General features: G+C 41.1%; 1 protein-coding gene across 1 annotated transcript; it reads right to left on the minus strand.

The window, feature by feature from the left end:
* Positions 1–5,325: 5,325 nt before the first annotated feature.
* Positions 5,326–19,697, minus strand: ADGRF4 (adhesion G protein-coupled receptor F4). Its single transcript, XM_016212711.2, has 9 exons — positions 19,611–19,697; positions 18,535–18,589; positions 16,030–16,181; positions 14,602–14,853; positions 12,359–13,741; positions 9,884–9,925; positions 9,407–9,466; positions 8,315–8,371; positions 5,326–5,553 (listed from the first exon to the last, which is right to left on the minus strand). Exons 1-8 carry the CDS (start codon positions 19,695–19,697, stop codon positions 8,324–8,326), a joined length of 2,079 nt encoding a protein of 692 aa, XP_016068197.2. The 3' UTR covers positions 5,326–5,553; positions 8,315–8,323.
* Between the last annotated feature and the right edge of the window lie 93 nt (positions 19,698–19,790).

Below are 19,790 nucleotides of genomic sequence, written 5' to 3' on the forward strand. Positions count from 1 at the left end.
CAGCCAACCTTCTTTCCTCTTAGTTCACAGTGACAACTGAGGAAACGGATGGACAGAATGGTTATGACTCTCCTTAGGTCACATGACTAGTAGCATTTAGGTGCTCTCAAGAGTTCACAGCAGTTTCTAGAGCTGAGCTTTTCCTTGTCTTTTGTTTTTGTTTGCTTGTTTTAACTATATAACCACTCTAAAAACCAAGAACGCTGGATTGCTTTCTCTGTGCTCCTTCAGAAACTGGTTGCTCAGCCCCCAGGGAAAAATCACATCTCAAAGAGTAATTACCTTGTGTGGCAACAGTTAAGGTCCGGGGCTGTGCTTTCTCTTCACAAGGTCCTAGCAGCCTGCAAGGTAATTGATCTGCAGGTCTCTAATAATGGTTGAGTAACTTGAAATATTTAGATCCCAGATTACTTTGGCTGCCTTGTGGAGATTACATATACATATACATATACATATAATATACATATACATATACATATACATATACACATATACATACACATACACACATATACACACACACACATATATATATAAAAGTGAAGCCCGGCCTGCATGGCTCAGCAGTTGAGTATCAACCTATGATCCAGGAAATCAAGGTTCAATTCCCGGTCAGGGCACATGCCCAGGTTGTGGGCTTGATCCCAAGTGGGGGCGTGCAGGAGGCAGCCAATCAATGGATCAATGACTCTCTCATCATTGATGTTTCTATCTCTCTTTCTCCCTCTCACTTCCTCTCTCTGAAACCAATAAAGACATATTTTTTAAAAAGTGAGACTTACTTCTATAGGACAGAACACATCATTAAATGTTAGAACATTTTTGCCAACATTCCCTCAGTCTACCATGCAGAACATTCAGACTGTCAATTATTAACTTACTCTGAGCAAAGAACAGCATTGTTATTGGTATATCAATAACAATAGCAGACAATGAATAGTATCATTGGTCACACGTCCTGGGAAACACTCTGAGATGGAGATTTGCCTGCACGAAGTTCATTGGGGCGTACTCCTGGGCACGCCTGTAAGGGACTGAGAGAAGCAGGAGATGGTAGGGGAGCATTGAACTGTGATGCATTTGTAAGAGACCTCTGCCAATCCCACAGGAAGCTCTGAAGCTGGGATGGTCCTTCAAAAATGTTTCAAATTTAGGCAAGGGAGCTGGGCCTGTATATACATCATCACATACTCTTTAGGTGCAAGCTGACTCTGGCATGACTTAGGGAGAGGCAGCTTCCTTCAGTCCTTGGAGGGCAATACTTAGGAAGGAACTCAGCTGTGAGCCATCAGCCAGCAACACTCCTGGTAGCTGGAGGAGTAAGCATCCTGGGCCTAAAGGGAGGGTCACAGCAGTGTGTCACAACAGCCACTACAACTGGCTTCTTTACGAAGGTTGCCTTGAGAGTGTAAATGGGTGACCCACTTTCACAGCAAACCCTCTGCAATATGGCATCACATCTTGTCTAGATCTACTCAACTAGCTGTTCTGATGCTCTTTGCAAATGACTATTTGGATTAGATTTGACTTAAACAAAGTTTGCCTTATTATTGGTATATTATTATAATATTATTTCATACTCTTTGTGATACTATAATGATGATACATGTCATTGTATGTTTGTCCTAACCCATAGAATGTACAACACCAAGAGTGAGCCTTAAGGTAAACTATGGACTTTGGGTGATAATGATGTACCAATGAAAGCTTATCAGTTGCAACAAATGTCCCACTTATGTGGGGATATTGATAATGCAGGAGGCTGTGCATGTGTGGGGGCAAAGAGTGTATATGAGAAATCTCTGTACCTTCCTCTCAAATTTGCTGTGAATTTAAAAATGTTCTTAAAATTTGTCTTTTTAAAAAATCTCTGGGCACATGTATTAGGTTGTGACTGCTGCCATGACAAAATATCACAGTCATGGTGGTTTAAACAACAGAAATTTATTTTCTCACTACTCCGGAGGCTGGAAGTCTGAGATCAAGGTGTCACAGGATTGATTTCTTCTGAGGCCCCTCTCCTTGGTTTACAGATGGCTACCTTCTCACTGTGTCTTCTCATGATCTTTCATCTGTACTGGCATGTGTCCTAATGTCCTCTTCTTATAAAGACACTAGTCATATTGAATTAGAACCCTCTCTTATGACCTCATGTTAATTCAATTACCTCTAAAAGGCCTTTCTTCAAATACAGTCACATACATACTGAGGTACTCGGGTTAGGACATCAACATATGAATTTTAGGGAATACAACTTAGCCTATGACAGCATGTGAGAAGGCCTCGTGCTTTTATTACCATTTTATTAATAGAGAAACTGAGACAGGGATGTTGAATGGCTTGATATACAACTCACCTTAGCTGTCTCAATGGTTTATCTTCTTAACTGTAATGTCAGTATAAGAACCTCTCTCCCAATAGAACCCTTTGTTCACTCTTGTTAGGTTTAGCATACCCCACTGGGCCCTTATCACTAATCTTCCATGAAACTTGCTCTGGATTGTGAAATTAAGTGACTACATTAGTCATTTGAGAATGGAATTTATCTCCTCCACAATTTGTAACTCTGAAATTATTGTTACCCCATATAGAAGTTTTTGCTCTCTTGTACCAGGATCCAGATTCACTTTTAACTTTTATTCCTGAATCAGATCTCTTGTTCTGAAACCTTGTCTCCTTTTCTATCCTATGACCAGGCCAGCATACTAGAAAGACATTTGAAGGCCACTTCTAAGTCTTTCTCATGAGCCTAATGAAAGTTCTAATACATAAGTCCTTGATTTCTCTTCTCTAGTTCATGCCACCACCCTTCTTGCTACATAGAGCCAAAAGCATATTCAAAGAAAAAGCAACATACTCACACTCCCATCCTTAAAACATAGAGGACTGGGGAAAGGGAACTAACATCTCTGAAGCATCTACCATGTATTAGACACTGGGGCAGATGCTTTCGTAGACATCGTCTTCTTTACTCTCTACAATACCATGAGGTATGCTTTATATTACCTTTTTGTGGATGAGCCAAATAGGAGAGACTCCTAGGGACTAAATAACTTGTCCAAGTTAAGCATGAGAGTGTGGAGAGGGCAGAATTGAAAGATACACCTGGCTGTCTCCAAAACCTGTCTTCTTTCTACTGGCCCACACTGCTATGTATGAAGGGCATCCCAGAGCCATACCTCAATCCACACCAACTACCCTAAATCCCCCAGGCCCCAAAGCGGAGATGTTCACAATCTTCATTCCCTGACTTTCACAATCCATGTATGTGTCTGAACAAAAGGTTCTATTCACTATGTGAAAAATGTCTTCTGTAAATTGATCTTTTAGTGTTTAATGAGTTTTAACATTATTCATTTGATGAGCTAAAATCTTTCTTTTGCTGGCTCGTCATAATCTGCACTGAAGGTTCTTAAATCTTAGCTGGCCCCTCTCAGAGGAAGCTGTGGGAAAGGGGCAGGATGTGAGTTTTATTCTCTGGTTGCCTCTTTTAGTGGTGCCTCTCCTTGAATGACTGTTTCCCAAAGATCCTGTATCTCTTTGGAAACCAGTTCTCCACTCCCTGAGCAGATTGTTCCCTCTTGGAGAGCTGAGTTGGGAACCCAAATACCAAGTAAAAGCCACCCCTTGTGTTTGTCACGCAAACGTTCAGCCACACCTTTTAATGGAATGAATTGGATGTAGGAGGGTGGAAAGAGATGATAAAATATCACCTGGCCACACGATGCAGGTGAAAAATGGATTTCTCAGTGGGAGTACAACCGTGGAGTCACTGAGTTGTATCCAAGATGAGAATTACCTGGAGGGAAAATTCCTAGGAGAAAATTTATCTTCAAGCTTAGTTGTTCAGGGCTAAGATATTTGTGCTTAAGTTTCATTCCTGTCATGTTATATCCCTAATCCAATTTAGCTAATAAATTCTATTGTTTTTATTGCCAATTTTACATCACATGGTAATTTTTGGAAATTTATATGCCCTGTTATTGCAGAATTGACTAATCACAGCATCATATTCCCCTTAATATGCACCAAAAAGACAATGAGCTTAAAGAAATATGAAAAAGGAAGGAGGCTAAATGCTGTCTACTGAACTAAAGGCAATTATTTGGCTTGGAATTACACAGTGATGCCCTGGAATTGCTAGACTTTGGAATGGGAGAAATAAAAGTTGTTTTTATAGTGGCAGAGGTGAGGAAGGAAATGTGGGTCAATGAATTAATGCTCAGGAAATTATATAAATCTGAAAGTTAGATTCATTTCTCTCACTATGAGCAATTTATTTAAATTTTATGAGAGGAGCGTGATTGACTGGAAATTTGTATCACTTGAATAATTACTATTTGTTTGAAACCAACCCTTCTTGTTTCTAAACTATCAGTACTAATGGTTTTGAAAGCACCCCTGGAAAGAGGTACACCCTTGTTTGTGTGTTTTGTGAAAGGGGTGACTAGATGGCTTTTGTGACTTCTGCTTTGATCAAAGTGCTCTACCCACACCCACATGGCCATCTTCAGCCCTGCAGACTGCCTTGCTCTTTCAAACCAAACTGGTGATGGACATTTCACTGAGCATTTCTGAAAGACAGTGGTGTTGTTTGCCAAGTATTTCCAGGTTCTCGCCTTAGCAGTACACAGTAGGACTGCATTCCTGGGACTCCCGTGGGTCTGGTCAATGAGTTCAGGTAGACTGATAACAGGTTGACACCCAAGAATGGCCTGGTAACAATGGGGATATCCATCTTGAATGAACTCACACAGGAGCAAGATGTGAAAGGTAAATATTTTCATTTTTATTTCTAAAATAACAACCAGATTCTTTTTTTATATACAGTGGTTTCAACACACACACACATACACACACACAATAATAATAATAATACCTAAAAGAATATTTTTCCTGTTTCACAAATGAGGAAACTAATGTCCTAAGAGCTAAATTAATTTTACTAGAGGTCTAAAATAGACTAAAATAATAAACACATTAAAATGTCCTCTTATTTGTTGTCTGTTCCCTATCTCTAGGAAACCTGTCATGACTTAACTTTTCCCAAAAGTAGATTCAATGTTTCTCCTGCCACCCCACTTCCCACTCCCACTGCAACCCTACTCCTGAAACCCATCTAAGCCCTGTCCCTCAACATGCCCAGCATACATGCAGAGTGATGGGTGCCTGAGCCCATGGAGACTCAGAGCTGGCCTGGGGAGCAAAAGTTGGTGAAGTCCAGCAGGACCTCAATAGCCCCAGGCTTTTTGAGAGTTTGGAAAACAGCTTGCAGGTTGAGTCTTCATCTCTCCAATGTTGACCAAGAGGCCAGACTCTTGAGGGTCAAGGGCAGCTCAAAGGGTTAGATCTGCTTTCTTAAAGCCTAGTCACCAAATGTTAACCTCAGCATTTCCTCAGCAAACATTACCACGCTGAGAGCTTAGGTGTTGCTGCAGGCAAGAGGAAGGGGTCTTCCAAGGAAGCAGAACTGTCTCTCTTCATTCCAGCCCTCCTTCTCCTGCGGTTCAACTCTCAGTCCAGAACAGGAGAATCCACGAGAAATGGGGAAGCCTAGGCACAATGGTGGAAGCTCTGGTTAACAGAGAAAATAATGACTGGCTTTCATTGATAATATAATTTGAACCAGGCACTACTGTACAGGTTTTTAATATGTTAGCTCATTGACTTCAGAAGCCATTCTGGGGTGTGTCTACTGTTACTAGTCCCATTTTACAGGTGAGAGAATGGAGGTGCAGGGGATTATGCAATTTCCTCGAGGTCACACAGTAGGAAGGCTGTTCTCCCAGTTTTGTTGGTCTGTGTCCTAGGCCTCTCCATGCTGCTTCCTGGACCCTAAACTCAGCCCTCAGTGCTTGCTCGCCCTCCTCTGCTACCTAAGCTTGGGCTCTGGAATGACTCCACAGCTCTGAATTTACAACTTTACATAGAAAACAGTGTTGCATCTCTCTGGGTATTTGTTCAGTGTCTTATTTTTTACAGTGGAATGATGAATTCAGTAACCTTTTAGGTGAATGTCAGGTATAAGCAAATATGTGGAAGAGATTTTAGAGGAACAGTGACCCTGAAATCACACTGGGTGAAACCAGCTGTTTGGGTTTTATTAAAGGACCACCCTTCATATGAACAGCAGACGGTGCCATGGAGCAGACGGTGGCATCATAAAAATGCCTTCCACCAGCCTCCCAGGATGGGGTCCCCCAATTAGAATCTACTTCTGAAGCAAACTGCCCAGTTTTCACACCTCTGCCATCCTTTCCTGATCCACGGACCTCCTGACAAACTTGTCCCAACCATTTATCTAAGAGCAATCCCACCTAAGGTCACTGGGATACGAGGAGCTTCCACCCACATTCAGGAGCTTCAATTCTCTGCAAGTCATTTCTGACCTCCCTCCCCCTTTCTTGTCACTGGAATTCTGCTCACCTCCTGAGACCCCCGTGAGTCTTCGATTCTGTGTTCTGAATTAAAGTCTGAAATGGGACCTTAGCCCTGTAGTTTAGCCCTGCCCTGGACTGCGACCAACCCTGCCTTGCACTTCTTACCATACACCCCATGTTGTTGAAATGTAATTCTGCCCTAAACACAGTGGATGAGCCTCGATCTCTGATCTCTGCTGTAAGATCTCCCTCAGGCTACTAGCTCCCCATTCTGGACTTGGGAGTATCACTTAGTATGAATTTCCTGCCCCTGTCCTCTAACATTTGTTCAGCCCCAATATGGTCACCATGGTGCCAGCTGTTATTCCTGAACCCTTCTGATACCACATGCGTCCAGGTGTGAAAAGCACGGCCCCTATTACTGAGAAAATTCAACAGGCCCTAGGTGTTCACAGGAGGATAATACTGAAAGAAATCATCAATCTATCCCCAGCTCACAGGGGAATTATGTGGATTTCTTTGGGAGGAGTTGTTAGTGCATTTCTACCTCCTTCCTACACTGCCCCCTAAGACAGATCTAAGCCTTGTGTACCAACCCAGTTCTACTAAGCAGCGTAGTCCCTGATCTTGGCTTCTGTTGGTTTTCTCCAACTTGTGCTACAGCCACTAGCTGGGCATAAGACCACTACCATGCTTATCTTCTCTAGAGAAGCTAGATATACGATGCCCAGGAGGGAGAGCCTCTGGCTGAGACAATCTAATGAACTCTCTAACAGCTCACACTGGGACCTTGATGGAAAGGTCAGCTTTAATGGATCATCCGAACTACCTCTCAGTGAGTGACTAACCAGGAAATGTTATAGTGATAGTTCACCACGGAGGAACCCTATGGGCTAGAAAATGGCAGATATTGGGAGGGTTAACCTTTGTAAAGTTCCACTAAATCTTCCCTCCCCCTTTTTAAAGTTCTCATATAAAAGTTCAAATGTGAGGAGGGTTAATTAAGAATAATATGCCAGTGTTTTCCTCCAGTTTCCCAGCACCCCACACATGCCAGTCGGTGTGTGTAACAGAGCCCTCCTTACTCTCCCTCCCTCCCCCTGGGACACCAGCACATCAGGTTTGCAGGATCTGTAACGCAGGAGTCCCTTCAGGGTTCTTTAGCTCTGTAAGGTCTGCCTTTGCTTTGCCCCATTGCTGAATATATGGACCATGACTCAGAAAGGAAAAGGAATGTAAAAGAGGATGTGCCTTTTGCCAGGTGGTGCTTAAAAAATAAAATCTGAGACTCATCAATATCCAGAAAGGCCATGAAACTCTCCAAGTCAAAACCATACCAAGACTGATCACTCCTGCCCACACTCTATTACTGCTCAGGCTTCTGGCTGCCTTTTTTGTGACCTCTTCTCCCTTCACAGCTGCCTAATATTTGTTTTCTCTTGATTTCCTCTGTGTAAAAATGTTTCAGAGGGAGGCTGTGAGTAGACAGCTAATTTGCTACAACTCCACCCACGCCCCCTCCCCTTAGGAATGATTCTAGGCCCCAACTTCATTAGAGAGAGAGACTTGTTGCTTTGTGATTTCAATCAATTAAGAATTCCTTCTCAACAATTGGGCTATTATAAGTGTCACCACTCACTGCCAAGATGGGATTAGGCGTGTGAGCTCAGTGGACAGCAAGGGTGTATCCTGTATTGGTGCAGGTGTGATGATAGCATCCTCTCACTGAGGACAGAAAAAAAATGTGCTTAAGTGTGAGTTGGTCCTGTAAACTGAGATGACGTAGGTTTTAAAGAAGATGTGCATATTTTCATTTATGTGCTGGGCAATCAAGAAGTTTCTGTTCTCTGAAAGGTATGTCCACCTGTTCCCTTCATGCTCACAAGTGGTCACAACTTACAAGTGAAGCTTCTTCTTGAGTTTTTAGTACTCACATCTCATCCTCAACGATTCATTAAGTTAGATCCATTGTTTGGGCTTAACGATGCATTCTAAATGGGAACAAAAATAACAGTGATGTCAATGAGTAATTGCATTGACAAAAATGCACATATATTTATATTTATGTATATGCCTGCCTAGAGAGAAATATGTAAAAAATGAAGACACAAAGAGAAGGACCTGCATTAACACAGCTACACAGAATTAAATGATCATATTTCACTGAATCTAACATTGGAAGCTACATCATTATTTTTATGTTCCAGCAAGAAAGAAAAAGGAAAAAAACCTTGCGAATTAGATCATCCCATGTCATTGGTGGTCAGATACATTCTAATTTCAGAAATGTTGAACGGTGAAGGAAATACCTATCATAGAGTTGGTGAACTACGTTAAAAGTCACACTCAACACTAGCTAACCATTAATGCTGATTCGTAATGTGTCCAGAAGGTATTTTATTTGTTTGCTTTTAAGGAAGTAGTTCTTATTGAGAGACTATTAGTTGAGTATATGACTTCTTTCTAATTAATATAGCAATGGGAGCAATTTTAGTTGATATCTTGAGACAGATAGCTTGGACAAAAGACATCTTCAAGATCTATAAGTAACAAACACTTCAATCTGTGGAGTATAGTTTACTGGAAGAGTCCTAAGCAAGCAGAATATTAATTCCCATGGTTAGCAGTGTGGCTTTGGGCAAATCTCAAGTGCGCTGAGCCTGGTTTCCTTACCTGTGAAATGAGTAAGCCAGACTAGAATCTCATTTATAACTTATCTCTCATTTCGCCCACTAGCGTTTTATGAATCTATGATCCTGGGTCCATGCTGTCCCTTCTCCGTGGTCCATAGGTCAGGTTGAAATACATCCAATGTGGAAAATTCTCCTGAGAGGTATATTCTGCTCACCTTAAGTTTTAGCAGGATGTTCTGATATTTGTTGAATGAAGAAATGAATGAATGAAGGTATGTCCTAATGATTCTCTTTGCTGACAAATCATGAATACTGAGCTTTAATATTTGCCTCTGCATGACTCTGCTGAGGACACTGACCCTCTAGTATTGAGACCAAAAGGGAGAGGCTTACCTCTGCTACTCTTGATGGCCCCTTTAATGAAGACATCTTCATCCTCAAAGCATCTCTTATCTAAAGAAATAATGACAGTGAAGAAATGACAACATCTCCAATGCCCAGACCCGTGTCCTAAAACTTTGAGACTAGGCACACCAGCAGAAGCAGCATCACATGGCTTATCACAGTGCTTAGCAAATAATAATGCTTAGATATATGTTGAGGTGTCATAATGAGATTTACAATTAAGATTAAAATTGTGGTTATGGTTTTCATTCTTTTCACCAACTATACTCACAGCCTCCTGTTGACTTGATGAAGTGCAGGAAATGAGCGAATAGAGTTCTTTCCTTTCCCCCTCGCAGTTGATGCCCTGAGCCAACCCCACAAACTCAACTCCCCTGGACCATGCTCTCTAATCAAACCTGCTTCTTCCTCCTGCTTTCCTCAGCCACATGGAAATCATTTACCAGTGAAACAAATTCAAATTACCTTGTGATCCATAATGGTTCCAAACAGCAAGATGAAGAACCCCTGTGGCAAAATTCAACAGAAGTATGAGGGACAGTTTCGCAGGCAATATCCCAGCTGTTACATTAATGCCACTCTTTAGATACCTTCTAGAACCCTTATCAGACATTAAAAACTTCACTTTCTACTGATTCAGGTAAAAATGCATTGGTGTGTATTTTCTTGAGTGTGCCTCAGAGAAAGAAGATCACCTTCAATCTGTGCATGACAATTATTTATTTTTATTAAATGGCTGCAGATGGAGGATAGCATTTTCAACCTCATTAAATCTGTTTATTTTCTTCCCAAGCATTGAGGTAGCTATTCTTACTCTTGATGACAATGAGACATGGCATGGGATCTTGTTACTCAAAGTCACAATCATGGAAGGTATCCTGAGAAAATGAAACTATTCTAGGCTACTTCCACGCCAGATTCTCTAAGCTGGTGGAAGAAGTTTCTGGATAAAAGAGAAACTACAGAAACTGATAAGGTCAGAGTCTCCTGAAGTTTTATATTTGGTCACCTATAAAGTCACAATAATTGGAAAGCAATCTTTTAAATGCTGGGAGTTGAAGTCCAAAAAAACCCTGGATCCTGCCATGAGAGTGGAGGGAAGCCTGGGTTTCTACAGATAGGTTCATGGTAAAGAAACACTGATTGGAAGATTACACACAGACAAAAAAAAGAAAACTGAAATTTCAAAATGTGAGTCACGAGTGTTTTAGTATTTTCCTTTCTATCAAGAAAGGAGAAAAATAAATGATCTAAACAAAACCACAAAACTTTCTGAGGTTTAATTAAGTTGCAAAATAAAAATAGGGTGAGGAGTCCTGGCCGGTTTGGCTCAGTGACTGGAGTGTCGGCCTGCAGACAGAAGGGTCACTGGTTGGATTCCCAGTTGGGAGCATGTACCCCAGTGGCAAGCTCCATCCTCTGCCCTAGGTCAGGGTGTGTGCTGGAGGCAACCAGTCAATGTGTCTCTCTCACATGGATGTTTCTCTCTCTCTCACCCCCTTCTCCCTCCTCTGTCACCCCCTTTTCCCTCCCCTCCACTCTCTCTAGAAAAAATCAATGGAAAAAATATATCATCACGTGAGGATTGAAAAAAAGTGGGGGAAGCTGAGGTCATTAGTGACCAGAGTCACTGGTGGAAATCTTTCTTCTCTCCTCAAGAGCTTGGGAGATTTATGTGAGTCCAAGAGCTTTTGATTTAAAAACAGAACAAAAGAAACTTAAGTCAAATGTTTCTCTTTAAAGCAATGCAAGGGAAAGAGAGAAACATTCTCTATAGTTATTAAAGCATTATGAGTAAGATATATAATTCATCTGAGTTGGCATTTCTTTAAAGGTTGCTTTATATTCTGTACCACATTTTTAAACTGAGTGGTAATGATGTGTTAATAGGAATATTTGCTGCTTTATTATGCAGCTATCTATTTAAATACTATTCAAAACTTTTTCTTTTTGCTTCAAAGAAGCAGATAATAAATATTTTAGGCTTTGGCAGGCTACACCATCTCTGTTATAACTACCTCAGCTTTGCCACTGTAGCTCACAAATAGCCATAGGCAAAATGTAAATGAATGACTATGGCTGCATTTCAATAAAACTATTTACAAAAACAGACAGCAGGCCATAGTTTGCCAAACCCTGATTAAAAACATAATTAAGAATATGAACTTGCCAAATTTTCTGTTACCCATAGGTATGGAAAGCAGTCGGGCTAATGACGTTTTCCCAAATGTGCAAGCTCAGTAGGCAAGGTGGATTAAAACATCTCTTAGAGGGATCAGTGTGCCAATCAAGTATGTTAAGGGGGAAAAAATGACAATAGAGATCACATTAGATGCATCTTTTTATCTTACAGATAAGAACGTTGAGGCCCAGAGAGAAATGACTTTCCTAGGATCAGGTAACAAGTGGCAATATTTATTTCTATGAATATCAACCTACAATTACATCACAGGGGACAGAGGCACTATAACTCCTGACTGGTTATAGAGAATGGCACACCGTGGAAAATGACTCCTTTCACTGAGTTCTCACACTACTTGAGAAAAGGTAAAAATTGTGTTTGTTTTGAGGCATGACACATAAGTGTAGCTCACACATCCCTGATCTAAGACTAGTCCTCTGTAAGTGGAGGTCAACTTCTCCTGCCGTTGAAATTTAGAAGGCACGTAGATGGATCAGTGAGGAGAGAAGGAGGGAACTTTTCACCCAACCAGCCTGATCTGTTCAAGGCAACTTGATAATCAATAGGGCAAGAGATGCCACATCTAAATGCCTCTAAGACATGGAGGGAAATAGAAATATTTTGTGTTCTAGATTTTAAAATCATAGCCATTTTTGTTGGAAAACTAGAATAACAAAATATAAAATAATAATATTTTATAAGTGAAATATTAATTAACACCATCAGTTAATAAAATAAGTCTCCTTCTTGGAACTTACCTGGAAAGCATTGAGTAGGGCAAAGATTATGTGGAATATCAAGGAGGTGCCTTTGATGAGGGTGGCTATTCCAAAACCCCAGGTCAGTCCCAGCAGTGGGGTGAGGATGGCAACATTTTTACTGATCCTCCTGATTATGGCCACGTCTTGCGACTTGGAACTGCCAATAAAGGGCCTCTGAGTGTTGACTGCAACAACCAAAACCACAAGAAGATTCACAGCCACAATGACCAAGGCTGGGATGGCGAATGCTAAAAGGGCTTTGGTGTTGTCCCAGTTGAGCCAGCAGGCATCGCCTCTCATGTAGCCTTTCTCTGGCACTGTGATAGCAACTGTGGTGACAGCGATGATCAACGGGAACCCATAGCCAATGGCAAAGCCAATGGCCATCATGCGGGACTTCATCATCCTGTGAAACACGACCAGTATTCCATAGATGATCAGCAGTGCTTTGAAGAGCATCCAGAAAAACAGAGAGAGGTAGAAAAAATGGCGAAAAAATGTCATTGCGACGCACCACTTGTAGTTCTGGGCCTTTTTGCTAACGTTGGGGGATACGATGAACCACACGTTAGCAGTCAGGAGGGACACGGCTATGTTCACGATGCACACATGACGCATGTATGATATCTCTGTCACGACAACCCGGGACCACACCATAGCTTCAATGAGCAGGCAAAGAACCAAGCTAAGGATGGAGACGCTGAGCCCAATGCAAGTGATGTAGTCCAGGATTTTGTCATCCATAGATATGGGGGACATTAGGATGGAAAAGGACATCACTGCATTGGTATAGTTACACCGGCATTTCACTCTGTCCCTGGTGTCTGTCATCGTATGACACGCATCCTCATCCCATCTCCTTCTCTGGGAGTGCCAGCCAACACACTGAGCCCTGGCACTCCGAGATTTATTGATCTTGTCAAACGTGAGTAAGACTTGCTTGAATCTTTCTGGTAAAATCACTGAAAGAACCAGATCGTTCACCGTGAGCCTGGGAAGACTCTCATTCTCCAAGTGGGTTTCTTTCAGCACAGCCCCCAAGGTGGGAAACGCTATGCTGATGGCTTGGAAAGCGTTTGGTGCCAGCTTCCACAGCTCGCCCTGGGGGATTTCTACCGCTGCTGTGACGCCCGCCGCTGAGTCACTCGTGTTCCGCGCGAACCTGACGCTTTTCCCTGAGGCCCTGCGGCTGATGCGAAGCCCTTTGGTCTGAATGAAGGGCTCGTCCACAATGTTCTCAGATTCGTTGCGGAGGTGGAGCTGCTGAGCGAACAAGTTCACTGACCGCAGCAGGTCCGAGCTGGCGTTCTGGTCGGGAATGAAAGCCCAGTTGGAAATGGCTGCTGTGTCGAGGATGTGGTTGGCCATCTCGCTGTAGCTCTGCAATGGACGAAAAGTGGATATTACACTAAGGATTTTCTGTTACAAAGTCGATTTCTAAAGGCTGAAATTTCTGCATCAAATGATCTGATCTTATTTACACATTTCTCTTGAAATTTCCTGTTTATTGAATCCCATGCTGGTAAGCCTGCTGGGAAGGAAAGTAAAGGGATGCTAAAAATAATAATAAAATAAAATAAAATAATAAAATAAAGTAAAATAAAAAAATAAAAAGATGTATTGCAGATAAAGTTTATTTGCTTTTTTTATGTTCCCAGGGAAGCATTTCTAAACTACAGTCTGTAGAACCCAAGTTTCCCATGAGACATTCATGATTGTTTAAGGAAGGGCGTTGGAGGTAGACTCTATAATAACTTACGTTTGAGAAATACCATATCCCTATATCCCCCAGTCTTATAAAGAGTCCCCAAGTTTATCAACACATTAAAAGGTCTGAAAAGTGTGCCAGAAGGAAACCTGCTTCTGTCCCTACACCTGCTGTGCTATGGGTCTCCCTATTAAAAATGGACGCTCTGCTAACATTTCTCAGAACAATTATATTTTTCAGAAGAAAACTTTGGAAACACCATAGCAGACATGATCTTGCTCACAGCCATCACTACATAATATTTTTCTGAAAATATTAATTCTATACAAAAATACGCAAAACATGTTCTAACTCCTTGGCAACTTCCATAAACCCAAATGAATCAATGCAAAAAACTGAAGTGAAATCCCTGTTACTGCGGTCACTTTTGCTGTGAGGGTTATAGCTTTCACCCTGAAAAGAATATTTGAAACTGTGAAAGCGCAAAATTTGGGGGGAAAATAATGGTCGGTTTTTCACACAGATTGCCTACCTTCATTTTCTCTCCAGTGACATTATCAGACAAGTCCGCAGAAATATTTTTTAATAACTCCACGATAAATGCGATGTTCCCCGACGTGGCTTCCGAGGACTTCACAGCGCCGGTTATGCAGGCGAAGTCCTGCGGGCAGTTCCTGCGGAGTCCTTGCACCACACTCTGCACCAGCTCCGGGGCCCGAAAGTCCAGGATGGGCTGCGCTATGGAGGGCGCTGCGACCGACAGGAGTGACACACTACTTAGGTCCTGTGTGGTTTTTTTTAAAAAAAAACGTTGTTTTATTCAAAATGAATAAGCACCTCATATGTAACAAACTAAATCAGTTAAAGGCATAAATGATCCACGTGGAGGAAAGAGACGGAGCAAGTGGTCCTAAAAAGTGGTTTAGATGCTGAGACGTGCAGAGAAGGTATGGAGGGTCACACACAGGCAGGAGATTATAACGAAATGCCCCCAGAGATCCGGAGCCTCACTTTTCCTATTAGAATTTGCTTTTAGGACCGTGACTTCAACTCAAGTATTATAACTAGACACTTTTGTTTTTTTTCCAGAGAAATTTTAGAAACAAAATTTGCCCAATCATTATTATTTTAAGAGGAGCCACATAGAATTTCGGGGTGGTGGTGGTGGTGGTGGAGATTGGCCGGTCAAACACGAAACACAAAGGAATTGCAATTTCAAAAAGCTGAGTTCACTAATTAGAAGAAATTATTTGCTCGTTTCCTCATACTTTTACCCAGAGTCTCCCAGGATGGGACTTTGGATAAGTCAAAGCACTTATTTACTTCATTTAATTCACTATCGCTAGTGTTGTAAGAATCTCTACCTATGCTGAGCGGCGGAGCCTCCATGGCAGTCCCCTTACAAACTCACTGTTAAGTTTTAGGAAACGCAGAGATCCATGTGCTTCTACAGGAGTGGAGAGAAGGTAGGTGGACATGGCCCTTAAGTGAAAGAACGTAAGATAGAATATTTTCATTTTAACTCAAATTTCTTGTATTCATTGGATTGCTGTTCCCTTTGGGTCACACATTTCCTCCTTCTTCGGGTCAAGTAATTGAAAGTATTAGAAACAATTCAAAATTAATTTGTTTCTAGACACATTTAGTTGATTAATTGGTTAGCACAGGAAGCATGCAAATCCCTCTTTAGAGCTAAAACTAACCTCCAATCATTTTCCATTATGTAAATGAGTTTCATATCTGTTTTTAAGAAGATTCTGAAAGGGAGGAGAGAGTGGGGAGAGAGGAGAGAACTTGGGTTTGTACAAAGAAGGAAAAGGAGACAAATTTCAACCATTCTGGAGATTTTCCTAAGTGTAGACCTGAGACTTACTGTCATGCTCAACAGAACGCATTAAAAATGCCTCTGTCACCTCCTGAGGGATTGGTTCAGGGAGCTAATAATATGCAAATGCATCACCTTAAAGAGCATTTCCACAGAAAGGCTTGTACATGTTTCAGTTGATTTTTGCCACTTGTTTTGATTACATGTAAATCCTATTTCTCCACGGAAGGGCTGAGCACAGGGCTGGCTGCAGTTGGATGAAGCGATGCAAGGCCCATGGCATTTCTCTGAAGAGAAAAAGAGAGAAAGAAGTCTAATTAGCAGTTCCACTCTTCGATGGGACATCACTCATACTGGGGATTTTAAGTTGCTTCCAAAGGAGGTGATATTGACCTTGTGTCCTCAGCTACAAGAAAGACCTGCCAGGCAGATTGTGAAGCTGATGTCTAAGCACTGCGTGGAAAGGAGGGATCACAGGTGATTCAGAAAGGCTAGTTTGGAGCCTCTGAAGGGAGAGTGGCAAGAGATGAGGGGGGGAAGAGAGCAGTGGTCAAGTCCCAAGGACCTTGAATGCTGTGCCAATATGGGAGTTACCAGAACACAAGATTACATTTGTTTTTTGAAAAATAATTAATAGCATAGAGCAGGAGTTTGCAAACTTTTTTGTAAAGGACAGAATAAATGTCAAATAAAAATAGAAAGCTCAGTTAAATGTTAATTTTATTTTCAGATACAGTTGATTCTCATTATTTGCAGTAGCTATTTTCTATGAAGTCACCACCACAAACACTGAATCAGCAAATACTGAACCATTGCTGCTAGGGGAAATACAAGGTTAGGTTTCTGGGAGTTTCTGCTCTCAACATTTTCATCAGCAGATCACTATCAATATATGTTTTATGTGTGTTTCTATTTAAAGTAACCTTATACAATATATAGTGGATTTATTGACATTGAACTTACGGCCAGTAGTGCTATAACTCATAGCAGCATATAAACAAAGTTTATCTAACACAGATATTTTCCCCATAAAGTATATCACAGCTCTGTTAGGAACACTAGACAGCACTTCAGCTCTGTACTTGGTGGCCACATTTAACAGCAAGATCACCAACAAAAAAACAAAACACGTGGCACTACATAGGCCACAAAAAGAACCCTTGTGGATAGTAAGAGAGCACCACCTAGTCCACCCTCAGCTGGGCACATGCACCCTGGCTGATCCAATTTTTTTGCTGTTCTGTGAATGTCTGTGAATGATCTAGAAAGCACTGTGAGTGTTGATTTGGAGATTACAAATGCTTTTCAAAGAGTGGGAGAATTTGCATATACAGAATCCACAAATAATGAGAATCGACTGAAGATGTTCAGATAAACAATGAATAATGTTTTAGGGTATGTATGACCATGCATTATTATTCATTTTCAGAAATTTTAATTTAACTAGGCATCCTATATTTTTATTTGCTAAATGTGACTACTAGCCAGAGAGTAAATATTTTCAACACTGTGGGTCATACAGTCTCTGTGGCAACTACTCAACCCTACCTTTGTAGCATAAATACGTAAATGAATGGGCATGGGTGGGTGCCAATAAAACTTTATTTACAAAAACTGGTGTCAGGCCTATTTTGGCCCATGGGTAGAGTGAATGACTTTCTGCAGGGAGCCCAGGAATGAAGCTGTTGAGATATTTCCAGGGAGAATTGGCCCAAGAGAGGGGCAGAGGGATGGAAAGAAGTAAATGATGCTAAGAGCTATTGTGGTGTTGACATCAATATGATATGGTGACCATTTGGCTGTGAGATAAGGAATGAGATAAGGAATTTACAGCTTGGCTGATTCTGTGGATGACTCCATTCACAGAGAAAGGAAACACGTGGTTTTCATCTTTGTTTGCCATTTACCCAGTGTTTCAATTTGGCAAGTTATTTAAGCTGAGTGCTTCTCGATTTCTTCCTCTATAAAATTTGGATGTGGTACAGTGGTGTTGCTACAAACATTGAATGAGACAGCATCTTGCTCAGCACTTCTACCATACTTCAATAAAGTATCTCCCATTCTCTCCTCTTTCCTTTCTCAGTTCCATATCTGAGTAGGGATTCATCTGCCTCCAAAAATATACTTGGTCATGACTGTGCAGAATCCAGTTATTCCCACTATTTGGGTGAGAATCATATGATTTCACTATTTTACGACTAATAATTACTTCCATAGCTTGTCTCTCGATTCTTAAGAGTGACCAGTCTCACCAATACAATACCTATCTGACATCACTTCAACATACCCCTCAGCACCAAAATGTTACATACATTTAAGCAACACAAAAGTACCTTTGAATGAAAGAATGAATTAATTCTTTCCTCTTTCCAGTTCTCCCTCTTGTTAGCTCGTTAGTTCAAACAGATTTCCCATGCGGGTTTTAGAGTAAACAGTTATCTGCTATTCTAGAACCCATGAATATTTGCCAACTTGCTTCATTGACTATGCCATGGATAATGGTATAATTGTAAGAAAATCTGTCAACACTGGTAAACATAGAGAACTTATTAGAGATTTTTATTTTATTGGAACACTTGGTGGTGTGGGGACATGTTTGCCATGTCTCCAAATGAAGAATACTGTTCTATAGCTACATACCTTGTGTCCTTTCAGTCTTGGGCTTCTCTTCAGGATGTTGAAGTTTATCTCCATCCTGTAAAACATAAATTCCCAAAGGTCCTCTTTACTGTGGAACTCTCCTCTCTCATCTCAACTTAGAGGCTCCATGTGGATGTGAAGAGAAAATGTGTTCAGGACTGGGAAGGAAAATGCAGCCGGTTCATGTGCTGATATCGCAGGAACTTGCTGAAGGAAACATGGGTGTGAGCACAGACGGAGAACACGCTGTCCTCCAAGGAGGGCTAGAACCTTGACAGCGGTCGCTGGGCTCTGAAGGTCAGGTTAGTGGATCGCGTACATCTTTTGGAAAGTTTAAGTATTCAGGGAGAACACAGAGATGACAATTATAGCACTAAACTGTTCTCTGCCTATCTTAACTGTAACTGTGAAATGCATCCAATATACTCCACCAGATACTATATATTCTTAGAAAAGAAGTGAACTAATACTAGAAATAAGTATTAGGTTGTAATAACAGAATCAAGCATTCTTTTATAGCCATAAAGGACTATAAAGATTATCTAAAAGAAAAGAAAAAAACACCCTTCATGTTATAAAGAAATTAAAACTCAGAGAAGTGACAATGCTATACCATATAGCCTAGGTGTGTAGTAGACTGACTATACCATCTAGGTTTGTGTAAATATACTGTATGGTGTTCACACAATGACATAAATCACCTAATGATGCATTTCTCAGAACATATCCCCATCATGAAGAGACTCATGATTATACTTCCTTCTCTCAACAGCTGCCTCTCTACAGTCTCTGTGGTTTGCAAAGTGATTTTTCTACTATGTTGTTGCACCGTTGCACCTTGCAACTCTACTGTTGCAAGTCCCAGCCACCTCTTAACTTTTCTTTGTTCCTGTCTTTAAAAAACTACTGTCAGCAAAAGTACAATGGTAGTCATTTGAAAATTTCTATAACATGACATGTTATTTATCATAAATCTAGCCATCTAGAACTGTCAGTTTTCTCACGGGGCTACATACGAATGGCTCAAACTTACTTTTATGTGGATCTTGGATCTCTAGTGAGAACATTCCACTTACTTTTATGTGGATCTTGGGCATAAAATGAAAACATTCTGTGGCCAGAAATAACATTAAACAGCAAATCATGGTTGGCTGGGACTTCATTTTCACACATTAGGATCTTTACCTGCAATAGAAAATGAAGGTAGAGCCAGCTGAAGGTGATGCCACACAGCTAGCACAATACTTAACAGACTA

Source organism: Miniopterus natalensis, chromosome 5 (assembly GCF_054644295.1).
Source record: "Miniopterus natalensis isolate mMinNat1 chromosome 5, mMinNat1.hap1, whole genome shotgun sequence".
Taxonomy (NCBI): Eukaryota; Metazoa; Chordata; class Mammalia; order Chiroptera; family Miniopteridae; genus Miniopterus; species Miniopterus natalensis.